Source organism: Tachypleus tridentatus, chromosome 3 (assembly GCF_004210375.1).
Source record: "Tachypleus tridentatus isolate NWPU-2018 chromosome 3, ASM421037v1, whole genome shotgun sequence".
Taxonomy (NCBI): Eukaryota; Metazoa; Arthropoda; class Merostomata; order Xiphosura; family Limulidae; genus Tachypleus; species Tachypleus tridentatus.
The window spans coordinates 91,694,207-91,711,482 of NC_134827.1; the positions used below are offsets into that span (position 1 = coordinate 91,694,207).

At 32.9% G+C, this 17,276-nt stretch overlaps 1 protein-coding gene across 1 annotated transcript in view; it reads left to right on the forward strand.

Annotated features, from left to right (window-relative positions):
* cni (protein cornichon) overlaps window positions 1-4,572 on the forward strand; it is a 44,215-nt gene extending 39,643 nt beyond the window's left edge. The window contains exon 5 of the mRNA XM_076495658.1: window positions 1,723-4,572. Coding sequence (XP_076351773.1) covers window positions 1,723-1,750 — 28 coding nt within the window. The 3' untranslated portion in view covers window positions 1,751-4,572. The remainder of the gene's footprint in view (window positions 1-1,722) is intronic.
* Window positions 4,573-17,276: the final 12,704 nt, after the last annotated feature.

The window sequence follows — 17,276 nt, forward strand, 5'->3', positions numbered from 1 at the left end:
CATTTAGGACATCCCATCAAATAAACTAAACTTTAAAATATGAATAAAACACTCAAATTCAGCTCTTATCATTAAATATATGTCTTTCACTTAAACTCTTAAATTTGCTGCATCTACCACACTTTAAAGGAACCATTATAAAGACAAGTCATCATGCTAGAAATATGAGGCTGAGTTAATGGTGACTCAATCATACCAAATTTATATTTATGTTTGTAAGTCCTATCATTCTTGCCATTAATTATGAAAATGTATCAGAAATTAACACCATCAGTTCCCTTAAACATCTCAATAAGATCCCACTAATTCTCCTCTTTTCCAAGGGAAAATTTCAGGTATCTTAACCTCTCCTTGTATGATAACTTTTCCACACATCATTCTTTGAACTCTTTCCAGCAGTTAAATGTTCTTAAAATAAGGGGTCCATCATTGTGCCTATTGATCTCGCCAAATAATCCAAAACATTTTGTAAAGTAGCAGCAGCATCTTGATAATCAGAAACACCCAAAACCTTAATATCATCAGCAAATATAATTTATGATATTAAAAAAGACATGTAGGTTCAAGAGTAATCAAGAGATTTAGTTTATTTTTTCTACCTTTTTTGTGCTGACTTTATTATGATATTCTTGTTTGATTTAAGATTGTTTAAGGCACTTCTTTCTTTTTGGTTAGTATTATTAGGGCATTGCTTGGAATAATTTAAGGTCTGTATTATGCCATTTTCTACTGCTTTAAATATAGCTCTCTAAATGTGGTTCTCTGGTTGAGGTATCCTTAAGAACCTTCTTTAAAGTTTGGTGTGTGTTGATTTGTATTTGGGTGGGGATTGTTGTGAAAAAAATTGTGAAGTTTGTTTTCTAGAGAATTCGTGAATTGTATTTCTGCAGAAGTTGAGAGTTTACTAAGAAGACCAAATTCTGCTTCAGAGAGAATTATGTCTGAAAGATTAACAGTGTTGGAGATATGACAGAAGTGTTCATCTTTATTTGTATGTTTTATAAGGTCACTTTTATTTTCAACAGATTTATTAGTTTGAGAATGCTTATGCATATTAGATTATGAAATGTTTGCCTTTTAAGAAGATAGGTTTACCTTTTGAAAGGGCTGGAGTTATAAGGTTTTTATTTCATCAGCAGATATAAATAATTTATTAATCATTCATTCATCTGTGTCTGTGATGTGAATCAGAATGAAAAAAGATCCTGAGGTACCTCACTTTTGAAATTAATCCAGTTTAATTGGCTTCCATTTATAGCAACCCTCTATTTTCATCCTCCAAGTCGGCTTCCTATGCAATGAGCCAACCTAGTTCCGATACTTGCAGAAATTATATTTTAAGTCTTTTGTGGCACCTTAACAAATGTGCCCTGAAAATCACACTTGTATCTTTATCTACATTAGCAGCAACTCATTCAAAGAATGTCCAAAAAAGTATTAAGGCAAGACATTTTCCTTTAGTTAAATTATGCTATCAAACAAAATTTTAAACTTAATTAAATTGCACAGCAAAGCATATGGTGAAAAGTCTATGAGACTTAAAAATTATGTTGTATACAATTTGTCCATGATGAAGGATACTATTTTGAATGATATTTACATAATTGCAGTTTTTGTTTTTGAAATAACAAATCTTTGCATATCAATTTCCAAATTTTTTTGCATACTTTTACTTGACATAAATTTTATAACATTTTTAATTATCTTTGTATTTTTTGACAGAATGATTTACACCCTGATATCTACATAGACTATTTCTGAATTTGATTATTCCCAAGATGAATGATCAACTTACAGTATGAGAGCACGTGGCAGTTCTACGTCATGATAAAAAGCAGTTTGAAAAACTGAAGTTGCACTCCTCAATGTTTGTTTCATCTGTAGGTTAAACCTGTTATTCATAATGTAGTATTACCAAGTGATTTCTGATAATATTTGCAAGATGTATGATTTAAAATATGAAGGTTTGTCATTAGGTTTTAGTGAATAATTATTTTATGTATTTACACTGTCTGATATTAATACATACATATTTTGTTAAAATAGTGAATTAATAATACTATAGTAATATTTAAAACTCAACATAAATATTCTTAGGTAGATAATGTTTTTCATAGCGTCCTAGCCTTTGAAAATTGTATTCCCTTTAGCCATGTGATTTGTTTGTCTGAAAAATCAAAAACATAACCTTTCAAGTTTCTACAAAAATTTGCTTTAGTTTTTGGTAGATTCTTAAAAATGGGATAAAGTTAGGTAAATGTGGAAACACACTGCAGTGTGTATTATTTTCATTTTTTGGTTTTATGTGCTACTGGAAGATTGATTATAAATTGCAACTGTGCATTATACAGTTACATATTAACATTTAGAGAGGATTTTTTTCTTTGCTGTTTTACTATGTCACTCAGATGCTTTTGATCACAATTCAGCAACAGTCCTCTGGGTAATTCAATGTTTATACTAACCAACTGGAATTTAGACAAAAAACAAAACTCACTTTTGGATGTTTATGTGTATGTGTGTATATACATCACTCAGTGTATGAGATTTTATTAGCATACAAGATACATGTTAGAATTGTTTGACAATTTTGCATTATGATGAAAAATTATAGAAATTGCCATATTTTTGTGACTTTTATTGATTTAAAATCCTCATGTTTTTCAGACTGATTTAGGTTGCAGTTCTTGATTTCTAAAGTGTTTCAGGAGTATGTACTGCATGAGAGGTACCACTTTGTTTTTGTAGTAATGGTAAAAGAAAAAAGCTTCTGTTTGGCTTGTTCACAAAGTGAATTAATAATGTTTAGTTCAAATATGTTGTTTCTGAGATCTGCTGTGATTGTATGATTCTGTTTATTCCAAGATCATTGTCCCTGACTGTTAACCACTTTCATTGTTTTAATAGAATTCTTCTGACATTTTTTAGGATTCATAAATGCATAAACCAACTAGTGATTGATATTTATGTTCATGTTTGCATTCACATATTACCATTTTATATGAGAGAGAGTTTGGTTCAAGGACGGTACATTTGCAATCAGGATGTGTATCTCCACTCCCTGTTTTTAAATTCCACTTTAAAAACATTACTATTTCTGTAATATAATTAAGTTTCAAGGACTGATTTTTTTTAATGAGTATTCATTTCTGCATAAGAAATTGCTTGTGTGGCTACTGCTAGTAGGGGCTGTTATGTAATCATTTGGCAACATGTTTTAAAGGTTACCAGAGTTAAACTTTTGTATATATGCCATTTCTATGTGTCAAACAGCAATATCCTATGTTTAATCTTCTTACACCGTATCAAACCTACCAGATGACTTTTGATTCTTTCAATTTCAGTTGTTTTCCTGGTTTAAGGACACTTCCAAATTGAGACAAGATCTAGCTCTCCAGGCCAATCATTTATACCTTTGAATCATTAGCCTTTTTTTTTTTACATCAAACATTTTCCCAGCTTCTACTAGTTTTGGTTTTTTTTTCATTTTAGGGTAGGATACTTTTATAATCTTTCTATTCAATCTCAAGATTTCAGTTGAAAAGGAGGGTGATTGAATGTCTTCTTGCATTGTTTTACTTTTCCTGGAAATGATTCTTGCTTACTTACTTTTATTTAATTGCAAAGAAGTCTTTTGCTAGTGCTTAGTGTCAGATATGCATTATTTGTTACCTTGATTGACCAGGTAACTTTAAATCTAGTTTACTAAATCTTTTGCCCTAGTGGTACACCCATATGTTTGCAGACTTGCAATGCTAGAAATCAGGTTTCAATACCCATGGTGGGTAAGGTACGGATAGCCCATTGTATAGCCTTGTGCTTAATTCCAAACAAACAAAAATATTAAGTCTTTAACTTTAGGATTATGATAATCAGATATGTAAAGCAAAGTTTTGATCACCTCTTATAATATCCAAAAACTGACAGTTTGCTACTTTCTTGTAAGTATTCTGGAAACTCTGTATTTATTTTTTTTCTTCCTTTTAATTTAACATCACTGTCATATTTCAGTTGAGACACTTCCGTAAAGGATTCCATATTTGGGACTTAATGGTCTTCAACCAGATATATATATATGGATCTTTGTATATAATCATGACTTACATATAGTAAAGACTATTAAATTTCTCTTCCTTATGTTTGAACGAAAAAATATATATTGTGATTTATTCTTTTCATCCCTTGTCTAAAATATCATAGCCATTATTTTGAAATGTTAAAACAGAAACAGTGAAGAAAATGTCTCTTTCAGTATGGTTGTATTTTTTAATGCATTATGTTTTGCAGGAAATTTGATAAAAGTCAAAAGTTTAAAATCAAAAGTTAATGATACTGATAGGAAAATAAGATTTAAACTGATAGATTATTGAATTAATAGCTTTTGATCCATCCAGATATAATAGGTTTAATTTTTTAAATACAGATTTTAAAATAATTAGGATTTACTTGTACCTTTCTTCTTTTTTTTACTTGTGTGTTCAAATGGTTTGAAATAATTGAAAGAAACAAAACAGACATCATGGATTATTTATTGTCAAGCTATATGGAATAATAAAATTTGTCATTTCTAAATGCATCAGCTACTTTTAAATTTTGGGAGAAAGTTTAATATAGTTGTCATTTCTGAAAAATGGTTTAAGCTTATGTAACAGATTCACTTTTAAGAAATCACACCAAAATTAACCAACTCCTAGACTAAATATTCAGTGTAATCTTCTTGTTTAAAATGTTTTCTCCTATGTAAAATCCACTTGATAAGGGGGGGGGGATCTGAGCACAGTTTTACATTAAATGAAAGTCAGTAGCCTCTTCCACTATTTGTATGTGCTGTATCCTGAGTTTACAAAGTTTGATTACTCATCAATGTAACTAAGTTGTATGACTCTCTTATTTTGGATTAATTAGCCTGAATTGTTGTATATGTATAAAGAACTGTTTAACCAAAATTTTATGGTTAACATGCAGAAAACATTTTCACTAGAGAATGCCATGCTGGATCAGATAATACAATGAAAAATTGATAATAATTATTTATTTGAACATTAGTGGGCATACACATAACAAAATAATGGTGACAGACAGATGAATGTCAACTTAAAGATACTAAAATATAAACGGTACTGCAGGTCTTGATACTAGTATAGGTTGTGTGGATACCTATTTTAAATATAATGATACTTCAGGAATTTCTGCATAACTGTTTCTTGATATTACATTACCTACATTAACCATAGTGGGTGCATCAAATCACCATTTTGTAATGAGGCAAATACTTGAACGATGGCTCATTGTCACATATGAACGTGTTTCACTGTAATGACTTTTTCTTCTGGTTCATTTGGTTATTTCTTCTGTTGAATAGTTCAACGTAGTCCTCTGAAAAGTGCAATTGACTGTCACTTGAATTTTCAAGATTAATGGCTCCATTAATAACTTATGATTGAAAATTGCAAGTTAATTCGGAAATCGTGATCCAATCTTTTCTTACGTCAATCATGAAAATTGCACTGAAACTTTGATTTTAGGACATCTATAAGTGCCATTGAATATATAATTCTCACAGCTTCAAAGGAGGCAATATGCATGCATCTACTTTGTCAGACATTCACCATGCTGGCATTTAGGAAAGGTGATTGATTTTAATCATCTCATATAGACATGAGTTCCAGAGTATTTTGATTTTCATAGAGACAACAAAATGTGGTCACAAAGAGAAAGATAATGAAATTGTAAGAATACACTTGATATTGTAAACTGAAATTAGATCAGCTACTTCACATATAGTGATCAGTGCTCTATATCAGTGGGTTCCAAACTTCTTGTGCTCACAGCACTCCAGGAAACTAATGTTAACTTTGTGGCATATTTGTCTGCACTTGCACTCGAAAAGAGGACATGAGTGTCACCATGCATGTAAGAATTTCCCCTTTACTCTGCTTTGATGCCCTGTGTTAGTATAATAAGATAATGTTGGCCTAAATAAACTTGATTATTTAATACGGCCATGAAAAAGCATAGTTGATGCCGTATGTTTACAAAATTTCACCACAAACCTAGAATAGCTTCATGGCTCACCATTTGGAAAACACTGCTCTAGATCTTGAAAATTTCTTAACTTGTCTGTTCACATTTGCAACTGGCCTTCCAAGAAGTTAAAAATAATCTGAATAAATAACTGAAGTAATGGCTATCTTTACAAATTAATCAAAATCACATTTGTGTAATCCAAACAAAAATTGTCACAAAGTACATTTAAAATTGATTTTTGCAAGTCTGTCTTACAATGGTTGCCTTCAGAAGTAATATATCTAGACAAAACTTTTTAATATCCACAAAGCATGAAAATAATAATTTTAAGTAACAACTGAAGATGTTTTTCAATGTAAACTATTAAAAAACAATAGGTGCAACATGTTTTATCTTGTGTTGAGTTAACAAACACTTATATGATTAGTTTACTTATGAAGTATATCACCTTGGTATGTGTAAAACATGCATAATAAAATGTGCAACTTCCTTACATACTTCTGTCATATATCAATTAATAGTCAATTAGCAATGCATGACATTAGTGCTTAATGCTTTCATTGTTTTTATAGCCACTAAATGCTTGTTGTTTACTTCACTAGCTGTTTGAAAATATCTGAAACAAAACCTGTAGGTGCTACCTATAGAATTGGTAAAAGTAATCACATGTGGAAAAAGCAGAATGATCTGTTTTTGCTATAAATCTCATTATCATAAAATTTGTGAATTTACACGCAGACCAACATAGACACAAAAGACACATTGTAATCTTGGGTTGTGAATAACATACTACATCACGTTTTTGTGAAAAGTAATGGGAAAAAATAAATCCAACAAACGTTTACACAATTTACCATGTATATAATCTATGTTAACTTCTTATGTTCTTGGAGGACAGCCATCTGATCTATTCTGGAAGACTGTTCTGTATAACAGTAGACCATCAGGCATGATCTTGCAAAGCAGGACAATACAAAATTGCACAAACCTAAAAGCAAAGTTATAGAATTGTCTTGGAAATATATGTATGAAAAAGTCCAGTAAAATTCACCACAAAATGTAACCTGAATGATGTGAAAGTAAAAGTAGCAGAATCTTTTCAACCTACTTTTTATTTTCTCTCATCAATAAAAATTTAGTCAAACTGTAACTCTTCTCAAGGTTTTCATCTAACATTAGATTCAAAGTTGTGTATCTGGAAAGTTTCATGTATTTTACTGTGCATGAATTTTACTATAACACAGTTAGACAAATTGACAACTTACCTTGCTGCAAGTTTCAACTTATAACTCAAAGTAAAAGTTTCAATGCCTTTTAACTTTTTAATTTTTAAAAATCAATTATGATTAGCAAAATGACAGTGTCTCGGCCAATAATCAGAGCAGATAACGTCTGTACTGGCATTTTCTTTTCAGACTTATCTTGAAAAGTCAAATATTTAGTACTGGCATCTTCCTCCTCATGAGTCAAGAATGAGATTGTACAGGTTAGTAATCCTTTAATGAGCAGATTGAACTTTTTAATGTGAAACTGTACAAAACAATGTATATTATATAATTGTGTATTTTTTTTAAGTGTGGCCATGAAATTTATTAAGCTTATAGAAAACATTAACACCATGTTGTAGACAAAAAATGAAAAGTTAATAAAATAATTGTAGTTAAGGTTTGTCTCTGAATTTACTAAACCAGTATGTCTCAGACAGTGACAAATCTGAGTACAAGCAGGTTTCACTGATAAGAATAAAATATTTTTATGCAGTATTCATATTTCATCTGCATAACCTTTAGAATCTTCTAAATGATTATCAAAAGTTTCTCCCTTGTTATTTTCTCTGTTATATTCTCTACCATGCCACTAACTTTAGTTAAGTGACCTGTAGAGTATAAAATCAAGAGCTGAATAATGAAATAAATCTAAGGTATATTTTTTCTTTCTAGGATGACTGCATATAATAACATAACACCACACAATTCATTCCTCCAGTCAAAGATAATACTTGTCAAATCTTAGAGTAATATGGATTTATTGCTTTGCAGCTGCACTTAGAATATGGTGGAAGCAATTCATCACAGTGGGACAGTTTTGTGTTAAATAAGTATGTTCAAATTACAGTTATGCATTGCACATCACTTCACAGTATGGGTTTTCTGTCATATGTGATTTTTTATTTGTTTCAAATATGCCATTCATAACATAAACTATTAATATGCACCAAAACAGTGTTCTAAATCTGTTTAACTGGCATTTTTACTACATGAATTGAAGTAATTCTATTTGCTGGTAGAGGTGATCTTAGCAATAGAAAAAAATGAAACTTGTTCCAAAGAATTCAGAACAAACCAACATTACAGAGATTTCAGTAAATTAAAATCTCTTTCTGTTGGTTATAAATAATTTCATAGCAAATATCAAAGTGATTTATTGACTTTTTTAAGGACAGGATATTGGGATATGAGATGTGGGTTTGACTTTGTGGTTTATAATTTAGTAAAGCAGTAAGGTTGGAGATTATAATATTTAAAGTTTAAATGTAATTTGTGGGAAACTCAGAATATCATGTAGAGGTAAAATATAAAATGGACTGTTTGGAGCAAAGAAGTGGGTCTGGCATGGCCAGGTGGTTAGGGTGCTTGACTCATAATCTGAGGATTCTAATCCCTGCCACATCAAACATGCTTGTCCTTTAAAGCTGTGGGGCATTATAACGTTTCAGTCAATCCCACTGTTCATTGGTAAAAGAGTAGCCCAATAGCTGAGAGTAATGACTTGCTGCATTACTTTTATGCTGCTAAATTAGGGATAAACAAATAATACTGGGAAGTGAATACTGAGAATTTATTTATTTCATATTGAAATTAAGAAATTATTAAAGCTTACATAATATTAAAACTTGAATTGGAAACTATGTTTCAATGCCAGGATAATTGATATACATTGATAATAAAGTTGTATGATTAAGTTTTGAATATAACAGAATAAAAAAAAGTTGTGATGTGTACTTTTTGACTTAGCCATAGACATACTGACTTGTTGACATTTGATATTTATCTGTGCATTATAACTCAAAGTCCACTTCACTGAGCTGTTGACAGATAAGTATAGCCAGGATTAAATTGATTCCTCTTTGAAAGCTTATGTCTCAAGTATACCCAGTCGCCCATCTGGAACATTAATTTCATTACTGTTTTGTTGTATTACTGCTTTACCCACTTAATGGTGTGTAAGTTTACGCACATCTACTGTTACACAATAAAACAAACAAATTCATGTGCACACTGTGGCATTTTTGCTCTGATTGAATGGCCTTACATTAGATCTAAAGAAAGATTTACTTCTATCCACATGTAGGGAATTTAATGATCAACCAGATGACTAATTTATAGTTTTATGATATGTCATCAAATCATGTGAAAAGTGCTCATTTCAGTCAGTTTGGTCAAGGTTAAGAAATTTAGTAAAAATATACTGAAAGTCTCTATTACACTTTCACCCAAACCATCATGATATGGTGAAGTGTTTATTTTCACTCCACATACCACTCAACACAACTCTGAAAGTTATCTATTGAAGTTAACTCCTTTTTGTGGATTCATAAACATATGTCAAAGTATAATATCCATTGTTCAAGAAAAAACAACTAATAATTGATTGTGCTAACTTGTCCCAAGGTATTTACACAAAGTACCCAAATCAATTACTTTTGCATACCTAAGATAGTTTGTAACACTGCCTAATATCCATTATTTTGCAAAGTCTGAATGATTTTCTGTCTTGTATCTCTATGGAATAAGCAGTTTCACAGACTGTCTACCACATCTTGTGATTTCATAACAGTTGTGCAATATGCCATCCCACACTTGTAATCAGGTGGTTAGGGCATTGTTGTATTTAGGTTATAATATATGAAGTTATTTACTTTACTGTTTTTTTGACATGTGACATCAGTATGACCACTTTTAAAGATGTAGTATCCTTTTTCCTCTCAGGCTTTCTATAATTAATTATTTTATTGACAACAAAATAGTAAATTTTGATAGGCATTATTCTTTAAAAGTCATAATTTTGTTCACTAGTCATAATTATGAAAACGTGGGATGGCTTAAACCACATCTGATGGACTTCTAGAAGCTAAACCTCATGACGAATTCGACTCCAAATCTATGAGCAACCAAGAGGTTATCATGGTAAAACTAGACAGGGCCAAGTTCTTTTTCAAGATAAAGTCCAGCAATTGTTATTGGCAAATTCCGATGGAAACAAGATCTAAAGAGAAGACGACTTTTGTGATACAAGATAGATGCTACCAGATCAAAAAGATGCCATTTGAGTTACAACATTCAGTTGCAGGGTGAGAAAGTTGTTGCACAAAACCACCAACATTGAGTACTATATGGATGAGAAGATCACTTGAAGAAGCACAGAGAGCTGTTTAGATAAGTGAGGACAGCAGGTTTTACTATCAGACCATCTAAGTGCTACATCACCTATTCTAGGTGGACTTTATTTGACACAACTGACAGATAGCCATGTAAGAGGGGAAGCTAATCCACATGTAAGATGTACTAGTTCTGACAACCAAGCACCAGATAAAATCCTTTTTGGGGTAAGCAGAATATTACAGGAACTACAGTGAAGTGGGTGCATCACTGACTGACCTGACAAGGTGAAGTAAGAACAGCCACAGTAAATGGTGTTCTAGAAGTTTAAAAACGTGATAGGAAGCTCATAAGGCCATGCCAATCTTCACTAAAACATTCATCATTTAGGCCAACTCATGAGACATTGAAAATGGAACAGTGCTTATACAAGGTTTGTTTAAATAACTGTGCAAATCATACGTTGCATATATAAATTGCCCTAAACTTGCAATTGTTGCATTACTGCATCATGCTACCAGAACATTCCAAGTCTTTCTTACCTATTATTATTTCTTACCTATAGTTTAGATTGACTTTCAAATAATCTCAGAAAGGAGTAGTACAAACATACAAGAAAATAATTTTTCATATCTTGTAATAAGAAAAGGAATCTATCCACATGATTGTATGGACTCCCTTGATGAATGTAATGAAAAACAATTGCCACCAAAAGAAACATTTTACAGTATATTAGATCCTGGTACACTGGCTAGCTTTTAATGTTTTGTCAAAATTGTTAAAGTTAGCCAAATCTCAATCCATAAAATATTTTAGACCAATTATATTAAGGCTTGTTTGTTTGTTTTTAAATTTCACGCAAAGCTACACGAGTGCTATTTGCGTTAGGTGTCCCTAATTTAGCAATTTAAGACTAGAGTGAAGGCAGCAAGGATTTGGAATGGCAAGGTGGTTAAGGCACTCGACTCGTAATCCGACGGTCGCGAGTTCGAATCCCTGTCACACCAAATATGCTCATCCTTTCAGCCGTGTGAGTATTATAATGGGACAGTCAATCCCACATTTCGTTGGTAAAAGCGTAGCCCAAGAGTTGGTGGTGGATGTTGATGACTTGTTGCCTTCCCTTTAGTCTTACACTGCTAAATTAGTGACGGCTAGCGCAGATAGTTCTCGAGTAGCTTTGCGCGAAATTCAAAACAATCAAACAAACTCACCGCCAGTTCTTGGGCTTCTCTAAATATAGACAACTTCTACTTCATTCATACAGAGTCCAACAGCCAAGTGAGATGATAGAGAAGATGTAGATTTTTGTCAACTGTAGAGTTGCTTAAGGTTGATAACGGAATTTTTGGTGAAGAATAATTTTTTCAAAACGTATTTTAACATTTTCGAAAATTTTTGTTTGTAATTAAGAATAAAGCTACACAATTTGCTATCTGTGCTGTGCCCGTAACGAGTATCGAAACCCGGTTTTTAGCGTTGTCTGCAGATATATGACTGTGCCACTGGGGTTTACTAAAATAAACAGAAAGGTAGAAATAATCATGTAAAATACTTAAATTGTCACAAGCTACTAATTTAATTATTTTCGGGAAAGCATGTTTATTTTCAAACATTTCGCACCTTATTCCAATGCTTTTTTGTTTGTTTGTTTTGAAATTCGCACTTTGGAATCATGGGTATAAGACTGACTGTCATATTACATCAATACTCGATCAAGCATGAGTAGCCCAATAGTTGGCAGTTGGTGCTGTTGAAGAGTTGTCTTTCTGTTAACAAGTGTGTTACTTAGGGATGCATCTATGCAAAAATTCTTGAAGAACGTAACGGAACCTTCCTGACCTAAGTCGAGCAGTTTGACTCGCGTTTAGATATTTGCTATTGTCAGTTAGTTGCATTTTGTAATATTTTTTATCATTTATGCATTTTTACGGAATATTTTTTTGTTTCTGAATTTCGCGCAAAGCTACTCAAGGGCTATCTGATCTAGCCGTCCCTAATTTAGCATTGTAAGACTAGAGGAAGGTATCTAGTCATCACCACCCACCGCCAACTCTTTAGCTACTCTTTTACCAATGATTGACCGTCACATTATAATGCCCCCACGGCTGAATGGGCCAGCATGTTTGGTGCGACGGGAATTTAAACCCACGATTTTCAGATTACGAGTACAACGCCTCGGCCCATCTGGTCATGCCGGACCTCCTTTGGTAAGAAATCTTCTGAATATAATAATATACTATGTGATTGAATGGACTGAGGTAATGTTTCCAGATGATAAAATCGCCCAAAACATCAGTATTAAGGGAATAACATGTGATGAAAGAAGAAATCACTTGGGAAAAGAGTAAGTCATTGTTTTCGAGTAGCATGGACAATACGATATCTTTAATCATATATGAATTCACTGACATTTCGTTCTCCCAAATTTTTGATATCTTTGTCAGGTGCTATCACAATAGGAAAGTAACAGACATTTCAAGAACGATTGTGAAGTCATAGATGGTTCTACTGAGGATCAATAGGTATCTGCTCGACAATGATGAAGCAAATACTAGCTCACAAGCTTGTATGAAATATTATGTTTTTGCTGGTTCTATCCTCAGATGTATATGTTACTCATTCACCCTGCGAAAATCATGCAAAAACTATCTTCTTTCGTGTCACCTAGAATTATTTGTTAAAGGCGTGTGCTTTTATTTTGCAATGGGATGCATTGGTGTTCTTTTTTGAACCGCATCTCGATTAAACTCTGTTGTCAGCGCTGCTCAAATCCACAAAAAACTAACCACGATTGAAAAGAAACTTATGCTTCTGTTTCTAATTTATATTCTACCTAAGATTATCAAATTGGATTTTACTTACAGAATTTCATGCTGCACAGATCCTGCAACTCTGTCTCTGAAAAGTATAAAAGATTTGGAATATATTCATGCAAGTTGGCCAGGTTCATCTGATCAACGTTGATTCTACAAGCGAATTCAAAACTTGCATCTTGGTGAAAAATGAATCACAGTCCTTTTTGGATGACAAAAATATGTCATCCATGTTTTTCTTATCAAATTATGTTCTCTGGTAAAGAAGAGTTTTTCTTTTCCAACGCAACTGTTATCGAACATTCTGCCATCTCTTGACTCAAAAGAGGTATTGCTTATCAATTGACCACTGAGATTCATTGTTAAAAAAGTTCACTTTCCGTCATTGGTCTCTTAAAAAACTATGGATGTACTTGATAACCAGTAAAAGAGCTATTATGTACCAAGGATTCCTTCATTCACACGAGGGATTTCCCTTCAAAAGTTTTGTGATGATATTTAGGCTGTTAGAAATGGAAACAATGCGAGAAAGTTTCGACTTTTCAGAAATATTATGTGCAACTTTATCACATTGCTTTTTTCATCTACATGTGTTGAACTAGTTTTCTCACAGATCAACATGATAAAGAAACAGTCTTCTTTATGGCAACTTTGACTAATAGGTTGTTTGTTAAAGGTTCGTGAAAGAAGTACAATATGCGAAGTTTCATAAGAAACAACTCAAGAATCAAAGCCAGCATCAAGACAGAGATATCTTCCAAGCATGTGATGCTGTACCGAATAAGAATAACGATACTGTCAACATATGTTTGTTTGTTTGTTTTGGAATTTCTCACAAAGCTACTCGAGGGCAATCTGTGCTAGCCGTCCCTAATTTAGCAGTGTAAGACTAGAGGGAAGGCAGCTAGTCTTCACCACCCACCGCCAACTCTTGGGCTACTCTTTTACCAACGAAAAGTGGGATTGACCGTAACATTATAACGCCCCCACGGCTGGGAGGGCGAGCATGTTGTGGCACAACTCGGGCGCGAACCCGCGACCCTCAGATTACGAAGTGCATGCCTTAACGCGCTAGGCCATGCCAGGCCCATCAACGTATGTCTGCTTTATTTTGTTCATATGTGATGAAGATGAATAGTATTGTGTGATATATGTTTTACGAGTATTTTATTCAGTTAGTTACTGTGAAACATCAAATGCGACAACAATGAGAGAAAATACTTGAAATGTGTAATTTCCAAATTTTTATTTTTCATCCGACCAGTGGAGTTGCTATAGCATTACGAATCATGTTTGTTGTTTTTTTTCACTAACTTTTTCCTTTCTGGTATAGAATAAAACTTGAGTTGTTGAAAACAACTGAATTTATTATTGACATCTAATTTGCATTACTGGTAGTAGCAGAGAATGAAGACATCTGACAAGTAGAATCTAAGGATGCAATTGCAAATTGTAATGAATGTTGGTTGAGGTATAATGGCTGCTAATAAGATCAGAAATTTAAATTGTTTCTTTCATCGTACCCAGGTGATTTTACTTTCGTAAAACCATCATTGTATATTAAATCTTCATTACTTGGGATCTTTATTGGTGAAATATTAAAATCTCCTTACTCCCAGAGTGGTAACCCCAGTTATAAATACATAAGATAGAAAAACAACTAAGATGATGTAGTTTCAAGGCCGAGTTTGCCTTTTTGTTGTAATTTCACTATGGCGCTCTCTTATTTGTAAGCCAAGAAAAGTAATGAATTAAACTAAATGTATTTTTTCGTGTAATTATTTTACTGAAGGAATTTATTTGCAGTTAATTTTGTTTATACAATATCTTTAATTTTGCAATTTGATCTTCAGATATTCCAGCAAAGCACGCTAAATATCGTTCTTTTGTACTCGTTTGTTTGTAGTTAAGCATAAAGTTACATAATGGGCTGTCTGTTCTCAACCCATCACGAGTATCGAAACTCGGTTTCTGACATCGTAAGTCTGCAAACATACCACTGTGTCATCTTTGTTACATGTTTTCCCATTTTTCAACACGTTAGATATATTATTATATCTATATACATAATAAACATGGTATACACAATATATAATATACATAAAAAATAAATTTTTATGTGTAAAGTACAATGAGATGAATACTATCTAGTTATATAAGTTCTAATTTAGATGATTTTCTACTTCAAGATTTCTTTCGACAAAGTGGTCCATTATTTGTACATGCATCAGTTTCGTCTATCGGTCAGCTATTATGGAATGCATACGTAAAAGTGTAGTAAGTGTTTTTGCTACTCAGTGGTTTCATTGTATAATTAATCAATAATTGAACTAAAATATCAAATATATTTTTAAAAAGATGAAATAAATATTAAGACACCTGTTAAAAATGAGTGTCTCACATTTGTTAACGTTTCTGAGATATCGATGCAAATTTATAAAAAAAAATAAAGATTGGGTATAATATCACTACCAGTAAAAGGGCAAAGATGAGTTTTCAAAATCTTAGCCATATATTCACGTGTATAAACTAGTCGTGCAGTAGACATTACACTTACTAGTATCAACTAAATTAGTTTTGAAGTAATCACGAAAAACTCATACAAACTAATGCATACATTGTACAATGAAGAGGGCCCGGCATGGCCAAGCGCGTAAGGCGTGCGACTCGTAATCCGAGGGTCGCGAGTTCGCGCCCGCGTCGCGCCAAACATGCTCGCCCTCCCAGCCGAGGGGGCGTTATAATGTGACGGTCAATCCCACTATTCGTTGGTAAAAGAGTAGCCCAAGAGTTGGCGGTGGGTGGTGATGACTAGCTGCCTTCCCTCTGGTCTTACACTGCTAAATTAGGGACGGCTAGCACAGATAGCCCTCGAGTAGCTTTGTGCGAAATTCAAAAACAAACGTACAATGAAGAATAGTCGTCTCCTTTTATTTAGTGATCTTGTAGCCAATGACTATCTTAATTCTAGGTTGTTGAATTTAATCCGAGCCATATCGACTATTGGAATTCTTATATTAATGAATAAACTTACCAAACTACAAGTTGAAGTCCAATTGGCATGTTATCAACAGGCTACCATGTCGTTAACACATATCAAAGTCATATTAAGCCTCAATCATCCTCAATACATTAGTTCCTTCAGTGTTTTATTGCAACACTTCTTTTGTCGTATGGCAACCTTTACTAGCTATTGGCATGCAAACACATGTAATTCAATTAAAGTAGATCTTAATCAGTTCACATATTATTGGTGTCATTTTGGTGGGATGCCTTGTTTGGCATTACAATGGATATACATATTACCATTGACATTGCTTCTTGCATACAGCTACTATAGCAACAACCCTAATGAATCTTTTGCAATGACTGAAAACTAATTATCATAAAATGGATTGAAGCCAATCTTGAATGGTTTTTCAACCAATCAGAATGCAGCAAACCAATAAAAGTATCTATGAATCCATGTTTATGTGCTGATGGACATAGGTTCTAGGATAACTTTCTGATAATCATTGTCTAAATGTGGATCTAGAGTTTAATATGTTTGAGTGTCTTACCAACGTTTTTCTTTATTAATTTCAGTGTCTTTCTAATCATTATAACTATATATGATCCATATTATTTTGCGTTTTTTCGTTTTTGTTTCTGTATTTTTCAGATTGCAAGATGAAACGTGTTCAATTAAGTAGTGCACAAAAGACAAAACTGGCAAAATAGAACCAACAAAAGGCTTTGGATTTAGTGGCCAAGACTGGAGAGCTGACTAATTTTTTCACTCATCTTACACAACATGACCTTTCAAATCAAAACCCATCTCCGCCATCAGATGTCATTTGTACTGCATCTGACTATAACAAGGCTGAAGTTCAACCAAGCTCCACACCTATAAGTACCACTTTGTCCACAACAAAGTCAGAACGTCATGATGACGTTGAAGTGTCACAAGCTGGCTCAACTGGCACAAGTCTCACAACTGATCTCACTTTGCCTATAAATACTCTTGATATCTCTAGTGTTAATATTGATGCAAGTTGCTCTACAAAGACAGTCT